The 17888-nt window shown below is 42.8% G+C and overlaps 2 protein-coding genes across 3 annotated transcripts; both read left to right on the top strand.

Annotated features, from left to right (window-relative positions):
* Positions 1 to 5163: 5163 nt before the first annotated feature.
* Positions 5164 to 7301, top strand: LOC102699710 (flavonoid 3'-monooxygenase CYP75B137-like). 2 transcript variants are annotated; one of them, XM_040527218.1, is made up of 3 exons: positions 5164 to 6115; positions 6222 to 6864; positions 7009 to 7301. In XM_040527218.1, the coding sequence occupies exons 1-2, from the start codon at positions 5207 to 5209 to the stop codon at positions 6852 to 6854; spliced, it is 1542 nt and encodes a 513-aa protein (XP_040383152.1). In that variant the 5' UTR covers positions 5164 to 5206; the 3' UTR covers positions 6855 to 6864; positions 7009 to 7301. The 2 variants fall into 2 exon arrangements, with proteins under 2 accessions (XP_040383152.1, XP_040383151.1); XM_040527217.1 differs by having other exon boundaries at positions 6222 to 7301.
* Positions 7302 to 12711: 5410 nt separating this feature from the next.
* On the top strand, positions 12712 to 14185 carry LOC102711641 (probable carboxylesterase 8). Its single transcript, XM_006659596.3, has one exon. The coding sequence runs from the start codon at positions 12712 to 12714 to the stop codon at positions 13756 to 13758; it is 1047 nt and encodes a 348-aa protein (XP_006659659.3). The 3' UTR covers positions 13759 to 14185.
* Positions 14186 to 17888: the final 3703 nt, after the last annotated feature.

Genomic DNA, 17888 nt, shown 5'->3' with positions numbered 1-17888 from the left:
TGGGGAATCTCTCCACCTGTTAGTAGCAGTAACCAGCCATTCTGATACATGCATGTGTATGAATAAACATTGTTTTACTTGATACATTTTGGGGGTTCTGTTATACTTAATGCTTTCCAATGCCTTGTACTGATGGTACTACAGGAGCAAATTGCTCAGTAAGTTAACATGAATTTGGTAACCGATAACGACAATTGCACGGTACATCAGTTTTCTTGTAACTCACCAACCCAGCTTCTGTACATTTCAGAGTTGAAACGATGCACTGTTTTTATCCGTCTCCCTGACAAAGATGTTTGTTGCAGTAGGGGGAGGGTCTAATTTATCCGTGGGGCAACGTCAGCTGTCGCACTGCTGATGTAATATATTTATACCAGGGCAAAATTCTAAAGTGACGATGAACGAAAGATAAATGAATGGACACAGTTTTTAAGCAGTTACTTGCATGTCGTCTAAATAGTCATTAAACAATATGAAAAAATTGATAAGATAGATTAATATAAGTTATATCACTCCACAAACATACAAATTTAAATTCATTTAAATTCGACTTCTACATATGGTAACAAAAATAATTGTGAACGTGCGTATACTAGTTTCAGTTTATTTTTTTCTACAACTTGTAGAAGTTGAATTTAAACTTGCATGTTTGTGGAGTGATATAACTTGTATTAGTCTATCTTATTAAATTTTTTTTATATTTTTTTATAACTATTTAGATGATATGCAAGTACACAGGTGGACATCCACCCGTGTGCTTAAAACTGTTTCCTATAAATGAATGAATTGAATATGAGAAAAGGTTGGTTTTAAAAAGTTTTCTAAGAAACGGAGATGAAAAATGTTTTCGCAAAAAACGAAATCATGCCATTCGAAACTTAAGAAGTGTGTCCGCAGTAATCTGTAATCCATTATCTTAAAAAGAACAACTCAAAGTTCAGAACCGATCATTTCTACTGTACCTTACTTGCAATTATCTTGTTATGCAGAAAATTAGGACGATGAAACTAAAAAACGGTGTAACAATTAGTATAACCCATTTGCAGGATGGCTACTTCACAGAAAGAGCTGCTTTGCAAATTGATTTACTTTCTATCTATCATCCTGACGGCTCCATCACTGTCAGATTTTCTTGAGTTTGCAACAAAGTCGACGCGATGAAAGCTAGCCCTCACACACAAATTCATGCATGCGTAATGCGATAAATGTGTTGCAGGTTGGGTGATCTTTTGTCATAATCTTTGTTTAATCCTCTCATCAATGGGAGCAAAACTGAAAAATATCGTATGCATAACTGCAGATAGTGAAGAGAGTGATGACATAAGTCAGCACAGAATCACAGAGATGAGAGATTCTGGAACTGAAACTAGTGGTTCAGGGGGATCCAAGCTGCCCTAATTTCTCATGGAAACTACCCGAATTATCAAGGATTAAGAAAGCTGTAATGATGCTGAAGTATCATAATGATATGATACGACTTAATGACTATGTTTTTTTTAGAATTATGAATTGACATGACTGGAACAGGAGGCAGGTTGCTATCCTAGTCGCCAGTGGCGATTACTTGCTTTCTACTACTACTCCCTATTACTATTAGGGAGTATGACCTTATATGAAAAAGTGGCAGTCATTCATGCCTGTCAATTGAGTTATTTGTAGTGTTTTTACCTAAAGAAAAAAAGTTTTTTTTTTTTGCGGGCAAGAACATGTTGGGCTTTTATGGGCTGCCAGACCGGAGGGATCAGTGTTCCGGATAGCTGTATATGGGCCTTAATGGACCAACCTAATAGTACTGGAAAAGGCCCACTCTTGGTCCTCGTGCTGTTGTGGAGTTTAACAAACCTTCTTAAACCACAAAACCAGATATTCGTTTTCAACTAAAGATAAAATATTATATGATTCTTTGTGATAACCATTTAATGGCGTAGACAATAGAAATTATAGAATTAGCTACTACAAAGTTAAAAATCTATTTTAGAAAAGTAAGATGATAAACTTATATATAAAAACCCCTTTTGTAAAAGATACACCGTTTAGCCGATAAAAAGCTTGCGCATAAAAAGTAAGAATAAAATCCGAGAATAATCAGGGAAAAGAACACCACCCTTGTCTAGAGCCAGAGCTCGATGCAAGGGAGAGGTGGGCAAAGAGGACGAAGGACACCGGGCGCCATGGACCTCGGCAGCCATGCAGCTCCAGCCCGAGCTCCTGATCTTCACAAGATCCTCCTCGCAGCTCGAGGAGAAGAAACCAAGGAAGGAGAGAGTGATGGACAGAGGGAGGAGGAAGAGAAGACAGGACGGGGATGTCGCCTGAGTGCCATCTCCGTCTTCCCCCGTGGCCAGCGGCAGGGATGCTCTACTGCATCAAAGCCTCCCATCGTTTCGTTTTTTAGAGAAATAAGCGAAAACGCGTTTTTGCAAACGAAAAGTAATTTATAGGTAAAACTTTTACATACGTGTCCATAGCGATTTAAAAGCGAAAGGTGTAAAATAAACCATGATGAAAAAACCCATAAAATCAAATCTAAAATTAAGCTCTAAAATTCAATTTTGGTTTATAAGCAGTTGTATATGCGAAAAAGATGGAGCCTTTGGTCAGCGTGGTTGAGATCATGGATGATGTGGTAGTCTTGACGATGATGGCGGCGTCTATGACTCCCTTCTCCAAGCTTATCGGCTCCCTAGCCTTTGTCCTCTTCTTCTCTGTTGTTGCTGGCCTCGTCAGGATGAGAGATCTAAAGTGGACTTTTTTCAATGAGAAATGTTTTTGGGCCGTTCTGCTCTAGAAAACTGGGCTGAATTTAGCACAACCGATCTGCTCTCCAAAGCTTTGCTTATCTGCCAAATCCAGCCAGCTCCACTTTGTGGTACAGGCAGACACCTGATGGTTGAAGTGACTGACACAGAGGCCAGTCTCTTCCACTAGATCCTCACATGGTGGTGGTCAGGCAACTCATGCTCGTTTTGCCTGAACTGCTTTTAGTGGTGCCTTTGTCAACAATAATGCTAAACTTTAGATCAGTTTTTGCACTACTAACATTTTTTTTACACACGCATACCATAACTACTCATCTATGAATTCGTCGAATAACATGTGCTCAGAGAGGTAGAGGCCATCTGTAAATTTCTAACCTTCTGTTGAAAATACACCCAACTGTATCTATGCGTGTGCTAGAATTTTAATATCATCTTTTAAATAATAAAAATCTTACTAAACTAAGTAAATTATATCGATCAAGATGATGTAACTAAGTAAATTATCCTAAAATTCTCTCGGTCCGTGCGTAACTAAGAAATCCATACCTAACTCACACACATAGACAAAACGTAGAGAGAATTTTGACAGGAGTAAGAACATCTCCAACAGACAGCCCAAATTAGACTTTACAAATGACTATTTGGCCATTTCTCATTTTATTTGGTCACTCAAATTCGTTTTGTACTCCAACAAACTCTCCGTCCACACTCTCTATTTGAAGTCTATGACAGTCGGGGCCCGCATGTCATCCTCTCTTCTGCCTTTTTCTCTCCCTCTTTCTCAATCTCTTTCCCTTCCTCTCTTTTTTCTATCTCTTTCTCTCTCTCTCCAACAGACCGGCAGCGGAGGTGGCGGAGTAGGTGGCGCAGGACGGGAGGCCGGGCGGCACGGCGTGGCGCTAGCGCGGAGCGGGAGGCCACGGCGCAGCGGCCGGGAGGCGCTGTAGGCCGTAGTGCGGCGGCAGCGGGGAGGCCCCGTGGTGGGAGGCGGCGAGCCGATGGCGGCGGTCGGATCTGATCGTGGAGGCGGCGCGACGCGGCGGCGGCGACGGCTCCCCAACAACGGTGGCCCTCCGGCGACGACGACACCCCTCCGGTGGCCCTGTTGCTGTAGTAGTACTAGTATTGTTTGTGGGTCCATGTGTGGGGCTTACGTTTGACAAGTCTATTTTGGCTGACCAAATTTGGTCAGTTGGGGGAGGTCGGGAGGAGTTTGGACAGCCGGATGGCCAGCCATTTTGTTAGAGTACATTTGTTAGTGAGAATGGCCAAATTTTGGCTTAGAGAGCTATTTAGCAAGTTTGTTGGAGATGCTCTAAAATTTTAGCCTGTTTGCTATCGGTGTGTGTCAACAAGAAAGTGACATATATGGGTATTGCCAAAAGACCGATAGGGTTGCAGATTTTTTTGGAAGGGTATAACCTGGGATACACACGAACACACACCACAACACATGGTTAGAATTTTAGGGTTCGCACGCGTGTGAGGGAAAAATCAACGGATGAGACTCGCGTGGGCTGCTCACGTGCCCACGTGGCTAGCCACCCGAGCGTTGCTCGGTTCTCAGGGTTGCAGATTTAACAGTTCAGGTTGTAAAGCTCAGAGGTGCAACCGTGCAAGCGATTACGTGTTGATTCAGCCTAATAGGCAAATATTATACGTACATGGAATATATATATAGCAAGTCACGGTTGTTGCTCATCTCCCATTTCAAAGGAACAAGTCTATTTATAAGTCAGCAATCCTATCTTAACTATATGTTTATATTATCTCATGTGCTAATCTAACACAGGTGACTTTGGCCTCCCTGAGATTGGATCAGTCCGCGTTTATTCCACCATTATCATTTTTCTTATGTTGTGAAGTAAGATTTGAATTTTCAACCTTACATTTTGAGTTAATCTTGAGGGTTTTTATTGTGCTTTATTTTTAAATCGTTAAGAACACATATAAAATTTTTATTTACAAATTATTTTTTATTTTCAAGCTACGTTGTTTTGATTATTTCTAAAATAAGCCAAAAGATGGCACTTTCTACCCCTACACTGCAGGTGACATGACCTCGTGACTCGTGAGCAACCTATAATAATTGACTCTTTTATTCATGTCTAATCACAAGAATTATTAGCAATGGAGGAAAAATCCTTTATAAAATATCCAAAAGAGTCGAGGACAAAACATGAGATGTCACTGACAGTGGGTCCAGTCCACTTCTCCCGCCAGTTTCCGGGAACGGGACAATCTCGGCATCTCCGTCGTGGCATCCCCCCGCGCGCTCTCGTCCACATGCCGGGATGCTCCCGTCCCGTCCTCGACCCGCCGGCGGAGCTGTCCAAGGAAACCTCGCCGCTCCTCTCCATTTATTCGCCGGATCCTGCCGTGTGTGGCGGGGATCTCACTTGATTCAGAGGATTTCTGTGTGATTTTCTTGCTTGTTTTAGCAATTAATGGAGATGGCGTCCGCCGCCGCGACGCTGCTCTACGCCGCGCTGTTCGCGGCGGCGCTGCTGTACCTCGCCGTCGCGGTCCGGCGTGGACGCGGCGCCGGCCTGCCGCCGGGTCCGATGGGGCTGCCGCTCGTCGGCAGCTTGCTGTCCCTCGACCCGGAGCTGCACACCTACTTCGCCGGACTTGCTGCTAGGTACGGGCCCGTCTTCTCCATCCGCCTCGGCTCCAAGCTCGGCGTCGTCATCACCTCGCCGGCGCTGGCGCGCGAGGTGCTGCGCGACCACGACCTCGTCTTCGCCAACCGCGACACGCCCGACGCCGCGCGCTCCATCTCCTACGGCGGCGGCCAGAACATCGTGTGGAACCCGGTCGGCCCGACGTGGCGCCTGCTCCGCCGCATCTGCGTCCACGAGATGCTCAGCCCCGCCGGCCTCGACAACGTGCACGGTCTCCGCCGCCGCGAGTTCAGGGCCACGCTCCGCCACCTGCACGCCCAGGCCGGCAAGCCCGTCGACGTCGGCGCGCAGATGTTCCTCACCGTGATGAACGTGGTGACCAGCACGCTGTGGGGTAGCAACGTCGGCAGCGAGAGCGAGCGGACGGCGGTGGGGAAGGAGTTCCGGGATCTCGTCGCCGACATGACCGAGATGCTCGGCGCGCCCAACGTGTCCGACTTCTTCCCGGCGCTCGCGCCGTTCGACCTGCAGGGTATCCGCAAGAAGTCGGACCAGCTCAAGGACAGGTTCGACGATATCTTCGCCAGGATCATACAGCAGAGGATCAAGTCCGACCAGACCGCCGGCGGCGAGACGGTGGCGGACTTCCTCGAGTACATGCTCAAGGTGGAGAAGGAAGGCGGCGACGGGAAGACCTCCTTCACCATGACCAACGTCAAGGCCCTGCTCATGGTAAGTTGGTAACCAAGCGCTCAACCATTGCTTATGTACTCAAACAGCCGGTGCCGGAGACGACGACGCCATTAATGGCTGTGCTTGCCGTGTGATTTGGCAACAGGACATGGTGGTCGGGGGGACGGAGACGACGTCGAACACCGTGGAGTGGGCCATGGCGGAGATGCTGCAGAACCGGCGGACGCTGCGCAAGGTGCAGGAGGAGCTGGACGCGGTGGTGGGGCGGGACGGCGTGGTGGAGGAGTCCCACCTCCCCCAGCTGCACTACCTGCATCTGGTGCTCAAGGAGACGCTCCGGCTGCACCCAGCGCTGCCGCTGATGGTGCCGCACTGCCCCAGCGAGGACGCGACGGTGGGCGGCCACCGCGTCCCGGCGGGCAGCCGCGTGTTCGTCAACGTGTGGGCGATCCAGAGGGACCCGGCGGCGTGGAAGGACCCGGAACAATTCATCCCGGAGAGGTTCTTGCAGGCGGGCGGCGGGCGTAGGCTGGACTTCACCGGCAGGGAGCAGGACTACATGCCGTTCGGGTCCGGGAGGAGGATCTGCGCGGGCATCTCCATGGCGGAGCGGATGGCGACCTACTCGCTGGCGATGCTGGTGCAGGCGTTCGACTGGGAGCTGCCGGCCGGCGAGCGGCTGGAGCTGGCCGAGAGGTTCAGCATCGTGATGAAGAAGGCGACGCCGCTGGTGGCCGTGCCGACGCCGAGGCTGTCCAAGCATGAGCTCTACGCTTAGACGCCGAGAGGTTTACTTCACTTGCGTTCTTCTCTGTTCATCAACATCACCATACTTGATACTTGCCATGCTTCTATCTATCCATCTATCTATACACCACACGTATTTCAGCCAAATATGTCTGAAAAGGCAATGATATGTAAATCTTTTGCAGATATGAACAGATATAAAATATGTGTACCCAGTGTCCGCACTGTTCTTGCCTGTGTACTAGATCTTTTGATGTTTGAAGAACACATCTGAATAATAATGAAGAAAGTGGAATAAAGGAAATTCAGGTCGACCAAAGACTGGTGAGAAAGAATGACGCAGAGATGAGTATGACGACTCATGAGAGAAAACGTGACAGATTTTTTTGGAAGAACTCAAGACAGCACTCATAACACACCTAGGTGGTAGCTGGCTTGAACCCTATTACCCACGTTATAATTTATTTTAGTTTTATTTATTTATATAGATGCTAATAAAAATATCTTTTTTATATGGTATATACATTTATCTCTTTTGCTATTGATCAAATATTTGATTTTTGTTCTTTTATCAAACGCACGTGCAATTCACAGTGGTCTGGGTGAAGAGGACGCGTATGAGATGTTTGATTAGTGTGCATACCTTTAGATTATCATTCAATAGCAAGACTGGATTTGATTGATAAAATTAAAATTTTCAAACATTTGATCACTACATTTATTATCCATATATTAATTTAAGATTAAAACATTCTGTTGTAAAACGGAAGTACATGGCAAAGCCTCACGAGTCACAAACAAGCGCAGGTGGAAACAAAGATTTACCGATTTTTGTGTACATTATTATATGGTTGTGTTCCCACCTATAGATCTCATATTTTGGTTCAGTATCACAGTCTAACAACTGTGTACTCTTACTTTTAATACTAGTAAATTGTACAAAGTTGGATTAAAAATATACCCTTATTTTAAGTGACAAGTACACAAGTCTTTGGCCGTATGCCATCGGGGCTGGCACTAGCATCCTTTCTCTCCGCTAATACTCCCTCACTTTCATAATATAAAATTTCTAGTAATATCTAGATTCATATGGATGATAATATATATAATAGTTTCTTAGTGTCAATATGGTTGGCGTCGTCGTGCCAGTGACCTATTTGTAAATATTTATGTTTATATATAGTTCTTTTTCCAGAATCTTTTTTAAAATAGGTAACTAGGTTTATTAGCAAATAAACTATGTAATTGGGTTGGGTAATTTTCAATCATCTAGCTGCAAATAGAGGTGTTAATGGATCAAGACCTATGGATCCTTTTACAACTCTATTTAACCTTTTGAAAATCTATAAAATTCTGGCTCACTCTACTTTAAATCTAACTCTTAAAATTTATTGGCAAAAAAGGCTCAGACTCATTGCCACACACCCTAGTTGCAGACAATACTCAAGAGACCTGCAACACGAATGCAAGCGGGCCGGCCCACGCACATGTAAATGGCCTTAGTATAAGATGGTTTGTGGGCCGGCCCACCTACAGAGATATGCTGCCTGTTTTCTTTGTTTTGGGGACAAAGACAACCATGGTGTGCAAACCCTCTTTAAGTTCCCTGCTTTTCTCATCTTTATTTTTTGACTCGTTAAGTTGTTGTCCTACTTTTTTTTGGTGTTATTCATGCATGCCCTTTACCAGGCAACCTTGTGAAAGAAATGTTCCATGCCATTGATTCGGAATAGATGTGTAGCTACTCCCACTAGTACAGTATTTCCTATTGTTTTGAACAAATGATACTGTATTTAAAACATATTTTTACTCTCGTCTTTCCACTTATACTTATAAGCTAAAATTTAAACCTTTAACCTTAAATCTAGAGTTAATTTTGGGTTTTTCTCATCATAGTTTATTTTCTAGCCTTGTCTCGCTAAAAACATGCATATAAAAGTTTTATTTACAAATTATTTTTTATTTACAAATATACAGTTTGACTTATTTCTAGAATAAGCCATAAGATGAACAACTTTTAACTATAATTTTATATCATAATATTTTAAAAATATTTAATTGTTTTAAAAGTATTCTTTAAAACTCACCAATACAATTCTCCCGCTGTCTTTAAACTAAATATCTTCAAAGTTATAAATAGTGAGAGTTTTAAAATTTTTATAACAATTTTGTAAAAAAAATTAAAACTGGGGAGAGCACTTAAGCAAGCTGGGTTGTGCTGAACCTAAAGAGAAAACACTATCAATGTGTTTGATAGGCCAAGAACGTTTCTGGAAGCATCTTCACCACTCTATCAGAATTGCTGAAGTCATGCGTGCGCCCTCTCTTTGGCCTACCTGTCGTCTGCTTTGAGATAAACCTGGTGTGCGTTTTCACGCTTTTCTCATTCTTTTTGACTGTTATTCAACTTTTCCCCGTCATATTTATGTATAGCACAGCTTTACTAGGTAACCTTTAAGAGTAAGTTCAATAGTAGAGCTAACTACCGGCTTCAATTTATTTATGGCCAATTTATTAATCAATTTATACAATAGTTACCTATAAAACATCAATATATGATCTCACATGTCATACATTAGCCCGTGTGTAGCTGGTTACAAATTAGTATTACACATTCCTTCTCTCTCATCTTATCTCTTTAAAATATGCTTATAGCTGACTTATAGTCTACTATGTACTTGCTCTAACACTGTTTTGGTTCTCAGACGTATAAAGTAAGCATTTTCAAGACTTTGGGATGAGAGAGAGAAATTTCGTTCTACCATGCCACCAAGGTCATTTTTTTAAAAAAAAGTTATATTAGCTAATGTATATTGCATTATCACGGATACATTTGTCAATAACTTAAATAGTACGACATTATTGTGAAATCTACTCAATCTTAATAAATTACACTTTGGATCATCTTTTATTACCAAGTTTTAATCTCGATCACCTTTACACGTATCTTTCTATTTGGATTAGTTAATTAGTTATTCTTGTGGTTTGGATCACCCTAAACAATTTTTCAGGTATACATCAACAACCTCAAAAACATTGGCTTTAGAACATCAGTGAGTTCCTTATATGTATTGTCCACATATTTGATGAAATAGAGTTTACATGACTAGAAAATTGTTTGGGATGGTGCAAACTCAATAATGATAAATTTATCCAGTCTAAAGTAAAAAGGGCAGGTTGAAGGGTGATCCATCGTGAAATTTGGGCAATAAAAATGTGACACAAAGGCTAATTTACTCTAAGATCTTTTACAATACTTTTCTAAAACTGTTTTTTCGTTTTTTTAAAATAGTTTATTCATTTATTTAATTGCTCGAAAGTTACCAGAAAATCAAAATAAGCCACAATTTACTAGACGCAGGAGGGAATGTATGGCCAAGTGCTGAGCTGAACCCACTGGCAATGGCAAATGATGCTGTGTTGGGCCAAGAAACCGATGCTTTCAGAAAATCTCCTCCATGTTCCCTTTCTTCCAGGAAACACCACCTTTGCAGAAGAGAACGGGAGCAGAAATTCAGTGATGGGTCTGAATGGATCGACTGCGTGTCCAGATCTGTCTGTCCTATAGTAATATAGTAAGGTGGTGTTTAGATCGAGAAAATTTTTGAGAGAAGTGTCACGTTAAATGTTTGACCGGATATCGGAAGGGGTTTTCGGACACGAATGAAAAAACGAATTTCACGGCTAGGCTAGAAACTACGAGACAAATCTTTTAAGCCTAATTAATCCGTCATTAGCACATGTTGATTACTGTATCACTTATGGCTAATTATGCACTAATTAGGCTCAAAAGATTCGTCTCAAGATTTCTTATATAACCGTGAAATTAGTTTTTTGGTTCATCTATATTTAGGGCTCGTTTGGTAGGGCTCTAAACTCCAGATCCTAGCTCCAAACTTCAACTCTAGTGAGAGCTGCTCCTGTGGGTGCCAGAGAGCAGATCAAAACTGTTTGGCTAGCTTGTCTGCTGCTCCAGAACTCCTAAAAGACATAATACGAAATAGATTGACAATAATAGCCTCGCGGATTATGTGTAATCATGATTAAACCATAATTTAATTATGTTTCTTTTAATGTAATTGAATACTGATTATTTTTCTTTTGAACTTCAACAACATAACTATATGGTTATAAAATACTATATGATAGTTAACACATAATATAAATATTTACTAATAATATAATATAGTAGCATGAGTGGTAGATTTAAGTAATTACAATAAAATAATAAATGGTAGTGCGTCTTTTGGTGTGGAGTGGAGTTGTGGAGCAGCAAAAACCCAGCTCCACCCCTGTAATTTATTTTTCAGGAGCAGCTCCGCCAACTCGACTCCAAAAAAATTAGAATTTGTATCGTTTGGCACAACTTCGGCTCCAGTTAAGTTAGAGTTGGGAGTTAGAGCTGTGCCAAACGAGCCCTTAATGCTTTATTTAGGTGTCTAAAAATTCGATGTGATTTTTTTAAAAAAAAAATTGAACTAAACAAGGCCTAAAATTCAGCAGCAGCAGCAGCAGTGATCGTCTGTGACTAGCAGTACCTCTGAAGATCGAAGGAGGAAGAAGGTTCGGAAACAGTTTTAAAATGAATTGGGGCACAGTACAGTATGGGTGGGAGCTTGAAACCGTCTGTCCTACTGATGGAGCCCGGCTGCCGGGCGTCGCTGGCTTTCCCGCACGAGCAGGAGCAGGAGCACGAACACGGCTGGAAGCCGGCACGCCTCAACGTGTCTCAGGGCTCGTTCACAAGAGCATTTGCGGATGTAACTAGCCTACCTCAAGCAAAACGAGAAACGGCTTAAAAATAAAATAATATGATTTTTTTTAAATAACGTTCATAAAATAACTCATGTCTTTTGATTTGCCGGGATCGACACGGACGGGATTCTAAATATAACGACTTCCACTATTTAAAATTTATCAAAAATAGATTACTCATCTTTTCAAATGGTTGTGTATGCTTTTTTCTGACCATTAATATTTTATAATATATTATTGGTGGATACAAAATAAATATAATATGAAAGGACTGTTAAATATGAATATAATAATACCAACACATTTTATTAAATATATGTTATTGGTTTAAATATTAGTAAAAATATATAGGTGTTGATTTTCATATATTTATGGGGAGGGGGCTACAATTTGTCACGAAGGAAGTACATTTAATTTTCAACCAATCAATCTGTATTTTCTTCTTAGCCAATCGATTTCCCAACCTCTTTGTTTATCTCCACTGATTTAAACATCCTCTTATTTAAATCATATATTATTTTAATATACACGTGTCCAATTCTAAAACATGGCATATTTATAACAGCCCACTACAAGCACACTAGAAAAGATGTACTATTCCCTAAATGCAACCTTACCACAAGTTCAACGGTATAGCCAACTGCTACCTCCAATTTATCTATACCTAATCTAATAGTCAATTCATACAATAGTTTTCTACAGAATATTAATACATAGTCTCACATATCATACACACAGCGTCTTAAAACCCATTCTACAACTGTCTATAACTTCTCTTTTCTCTTCCCTCTATCTCTTTAAAATATATTTATAGACTACTGCTCTTTATAGACATCTTCCGGGTAATCGCAATATAATACACGGGCCATAATTTTTATATCCTATACACTTTTCCTTCACTTCGATTATTAATAATTTATATTTGAAATCAATACCATTGCTCTCTCATTATATCTAGTGTACAAACAATCTCTCACACAAGACACTGATCTCTCATCTTTATTTGTTTTACTCACAAATCACACTATATTTTATTCCAGATGATAACATATTTAATTCTATAAACAACATCGTAAATAATCTTATTATGACGTAGGGAACAGTACACAATATCGTTGTGTATGGATATATATATGCTAACGAGTAACGAGGCTGCTAATTATCTTGCTAAATCAAAGAAGCAGAGCAGAGCAGACAGCAGTGAGACCATGGGTGAGGCCACCGCCAGCGCGCTCCCGTCGCCGGACAACTCCTCCACCAACCTCTTCAAGCAGATCGCCGTCCACGACGACGGCACCATCACGCGCCCCTTCGTCCCCGTCGCGCCGCCCTCCGCCGCCGGCGCGGTCCTCTCCAGGGACGTGCCGCTCGACGCCTCCCTCGGCACCTCCCTCCGCCTCTACCTCCCCAACGTCCCGCCGCCGTCCAGGCTCCCCGTCATCCTCTTCTTCCACGGCGGCGGCTTCGTGCTCTTCTCCTCCGGCACCGTCTTCTACCACGCCTCCTGCGAGGCCATGGCCGCCACCCTGCCCGCCATCGTCGTCTCCCTCGACTACCGCCTCGCGCCCGAGCACCGTCTCCCCGCGGCCTACGACGACGCCGTCGCGGCCGTGCTCTGGCTCCGCGACGCGGCGGCGGGGGACCCGTGGGTGTCCGCGCACGGCGACCTGTCGCGGTGCTTCGTCATGGGGAGCAGCTCCGGCGCCAACATGGCGTTCAACGCCGGCGTCCGGACCAAGGACCTCGACCTGACCCCGGCCACCGTGCGGGGGCTGATGCTGCACCAGCCGTACCTCGGCGGCGTGGAGCGGACGCCGTCGGAGGACAGGTCCGCCGACGACGCGATGCTGCCGCTGGAGGCGAACGACAAGCTCTGGAGCCTCGCGCTGCCGGCGGGGGCGGACCGCGACCACGAGTTCTGCAACCCGGCGAAGTCGATGTCCCCCGAGGCGTTGGCCGGCGGCCTGCCCCGGTGCTTGGTAACCGGGAGCGACGGCGACCCGCTGATCGACAGGCAGAGGGAGCTGGTCGGGTGGCTGCGGGGCCACGGCGTGGAGGTCGTCGCGAAGACGGACCTCGCCGTGTCCCACGCCGCGGAGCTGTTCGTGCCGGAGATCGCCGACCAGCTCTTCGCGGCGGCGCGCGCGTTCGTGTCGGCCGGCGGAGACGTCAACCCCTGATGACGTGGTCAACGTGGGCAATAATACTGCATTGATTGCACTGATCGATATTGGTGGTAGCGGCCGTGACGGCGCTTGATTAATTATGTGTTAATTTTTCATAATGCAAGTGTTGAAATAAAGTGTGTGAGAGAAGTCGATGCTTCGTTGTCAATCGCTGTACGGTGTACGTAATCACAAAGTCCTCCATTTTCTCACAAAAATACGAGTATTATGTCAGTGTCGAGGTTTTTGATTTCATGGAGATTTGGAGTGGTAGCAGCCGCTGTTTGCACTCTATTTTCTTTGTTAATGTCAACGTTTGGTCCTGCAAATTAAAAAAAGTTTAAGTTGCACAGCAGCAGTGGCGTGGTTTATGAAGGAATGCACTAATAAATGGGGACACGTACTGGTGCAGACCGATAAAGAAATTGGGCAAGTTATTGTTACACAGGTCGCAGAAAGATCTTTTCACTATTGGATTTTAAATGTTTCAGCCTCTTGCAATATTAATACTGTTGAATCAGCATCGAAACATTTCGCTCTCACAAACGAAACATCGATCTTCAAATGTTGAAGACATAAGCAAGGTCACAAGAATCGAAGATAACAAACGTAAAATACAATTAAAAAATAACTAGGTGCAGCATCTCGGTCCAACATTAAAGGCATTAGGATATATCAGATATATAGAATAAAACATCCAAAAAGAATAATAATAATATATCCTAGGATAGATCTGGCTTCTTGCTCCTCTCTAATGGCCGGATTTTTGGCTTCTGTTTTCATGCTAAGCACCCAAGGATGGATGAGACACCCAATATCTCTACTACTATGGCGCAGTGATCCTCCTTATGTCCCCTCCTACCACACACACACCTAGTGTATTTATCAGGAAAGTATACTAAGCTTTTGAAGAGACGTCTTATCATCTATTACATGTTATCTAAATAGTTATTAAAAATTAAAAAAATTACGAAGATAGAGATATAAATAGTGACACGAGAGATGTAACAAATAGATGGTGGAATGGATGAGAGAGATAAGGGGATAGACTCTTGTTGACATCTAGGCCCAATATACCTATAATGATTTTTTTTACTTTTTTACCTTTTAGTTCTAGTGCCACTTAGATAGATATTAAGTGAACCAAGCAAGTCAAAATAGCTACCTAGACATCATGTCAGTAAAAAAAACATTCTTAATACTGTCGAGAGACTCGGTTTACACTAGTATTAGAAGGCGGGGGATATTTTATACCCAGTTTGTGTGTTCAGGAATGCAAGTGAAATTCGACAGATACTTTGAGGGAGCTGAAGTGGACTTTTTTGTTGTTGTTGAGCGTAGAGTAGAATCTCCTCGGCGTAGAGTGTGGTGAGGATACGGGCCGGCCTGTTTCTAAACGGGCCCGAGCCCACGACGCGGGTGGAGATTTTGCTGTGTAGTTTGGGCCGTCGTTACGATAATGATGATGCGTACGCACGCAAAATCGGCGAAAGCAGGAATGTGTCAGTAGTAGCCTCAACAAGGATAGCAAACAGCAGAGTATGGGTTGAGATCATCGATCTATCCTTTTCGCTTCTACTTTACTTGTTAGTATAAGCCAAATTTGAAACTAGGTATTTTCATCGTATTTTATTTTCTAACATTTTCTTTTAGATAACTAAGATCATGTATATAAAAGTTTTATTTATAAATTATGATATACCATATGGTTTATTTTTCTCAAAAAGTAAAACAATCACCCATTTCGTTTTGGATGCAACAAAACATGCCAACGATATTTTTTTAAGTATTATCGGGATGTATATTTCATATAAGGAGGAGAAAAAGAAACTCTATGAGAGTTATAGAAAAGGGGAAAAAAAGTGGCCAAAACAATTCACACACGACCAACCGCGCTCTCCACCACCAACTGAGAAAAAAAACAAAACAGAGCACAATATAAGACACTGATACTGACGTTGTCGTAAAGGCGGTAACAAGGGTCTGGACATGCCCGCGATCAATGAATCCCTGATGTTTTAAGAGTTTAATCCCTCTTAGGTAAAATGATACTATAAGACTTTCTAGTCTTATCTATATTCATCTCTCGATGAATATATATATATATATATATATATATATATATATATATATATATATATATATATATATATATATATATATATTCAATGTACGGTGAGGTGTAACTCACGAAACATATTAAATCATCTCTAAATTTCGATTTATATGGCTCACTAGATTCTTTATATCAAAATCTTGTAGCACGTAATTTTTTTTCATTTTTGGAGATTTTTAAGTATTTGTTTGAGATTTTTAAAAGTGACTATAGTATATTAATAAAATAATCAATGTGTTATGTATCACTTTTAAAAATCTCAAACAAATACTTAAAAATTTCAAAAATAAAAAACTTTGCATGCTACAAGATTTTGATACAAAGAATCTAGTGAGCCATATAAATTAAAATTTAGAGGTGATTTGATATATTTTTGTACCCCGACTCACGGAGCAACCTGTGAGTTGCAACTCACCGTAGCTAGACTCTGTAGATAATTTTTGTAAAATGGTTTCTGTAGATAATTTTTTATACTATTACAACTATGTCAGTTTCTTTCATTGGGACTGCCCTCATGTTTGCTGCTGTGGTGCTTTGGGGGAAACCGGGGCCTGGCATCCCCGTAAAATTTAACCTTTTACCGCTCTTATTATAGATGAAGTGCTATAGATTTACTCTCTCCGTTTCAGAACGTAAGACTTTCTGGCCTGACCTAACTTCACCGTTTCAAAACGGTGAGCATGACACATGTTCTCTAATAGTTTCTCCCCAATGTTAAATTCATGATTTCCGGATGCATTGGGTGAAGAGAAAACTTGATTTCTTCATGAGAAAACTATTTCTAGGTCTTTCCTTCTCTTTTCTTATTAATTACGTTGTCCTGTTATCATTTTGCTTATGTGGCAAGCTATTTAATGAAGATAGAAATCACCATCAATTTACCATTGAGACTGCCCTGAGAGCAAGTTCAATAGTATCACCAACTACTAGCTACAATTTATCTAATAGTTGATTTAATAGCCAATTCATATCATAACTATCTACAAAACATATACTACCATATCCCACATGTCATACCTACATTGTGATTTGGAGCCCGTGCTCTAGCTGACTACAAATTAGTATCTTCTCTTATTTTTTTAAATATATTTATAGCTAGAGTAGTTTGGTAGGAGTATATACTGTACTGATATGAGAGATCTGGGAGGAGGACACAGTAAAAAAAAGAAGAAGAAGAAAAGAAAGAGCAGAAAATGTGGCAGGGTCATTTTCAATCACCGCCGAGTAGTAGAAACGAAGGCCAGCAGGCGCAGGGAGGAGGCACGTTTTCCGAAGAAAACGGAGATCGTTCGTCGTCTCGTTGGCCATGGCATCGGCATCCTCCCACCTTTTTTTACCGCCGGGATGCGGGCTCGCTCGTCGATCCGGAGGGAACCACGATGCCCTGCCCATGCATGGTTCGTTAGGCCTGGGGATTTGCGCCGCCGTCCTCCGCCGCATCTGGAAAAGACAAACGCCCTCCTCCGGCCAGCCGGCCGCCCGCGATGCACCTGCATGCCGGCCGCTCTCCGACGATCGATGGCCGGAAACGCCACGGTGGTTTTTACCCAGCGGGCGGGGCGGGGCAAGGGCGAGGGGTGCATCGGAAAGTGGAAAGGGAATCGATCGGGTGGAGGTTCTCGAGGAGGAGTCAACCGCGTTCGTACACCGCGCACGGCTCGAGGTGTCCTCTCCTCTCCCACCACCACCACCACCACGATTCATGCGTTTTCCTTGGATTGGCTGCTCCATTATTGGGCCACGCCACACGGACTTTTATCTTCTTCTTCTCCTTCACTGCTGCTGACCAACCCGGTAGTACTCCACCGCCAGCGCTTGTCGTCGTAAACGTCAAAATTTTCGTATTTTCAATTTAAAGTTTAAAATTTTGAAATTCATGCGGTAATACATGGCTACGACACGGCAAGCTTGCTGTGCTTATGGTGCGGTAAGCTACCTTCATCACCTATTAAAACTACGTTCATTTCAAACTTCTCCTCCATTGTTCTTCGCGTGTATTAAGTTTTTTGAACGATTAAATAATATATTT

Source organism: Oryza brachyantha, chromosome 8 (genome assembly GCF_000231095.2).
Source record: "Oryza brachyantha chromosome 8, ObraRS2, whole genome shotgun sequence".
Lineage (NCBI taxonomy): Eukaryota > Viridiplantae > Streptophyta > Magnoliopsida > Poales > Poaceae > Oryza > Oryza brachyantha.
The sequence above is the reverse complement of the archived record's forward strand: the minus strand, read 5'-3'. Positions and strand labels throughout refer to the sequence as shown.

Excerpts from the sequence above, each read along its gene's own strand:
- LOC102711641 (XM_006659596.3), top strand. The coding sequence starts at position 12,712 with ATGCTAACGAGTAACGAGGCTGCTAATTATCTTGCTAAATCAAAGAAG.
- LOC102699710 (XM_040527218.1), top strand. The coding sequence starts at position 5,207 with ATGGAGATGGCGTCCGCCGCCGCGACGCTGCTCTACGCCGCGCTGTTC. Across the intron at positions 6,116-6,221 it reads ACGTCAAGGCCCTGCTCATG|GACATGGTGGTCGGGGGGAC; the intron begins GTAAGTTGGTAA and ends ATTTGGCAACAG.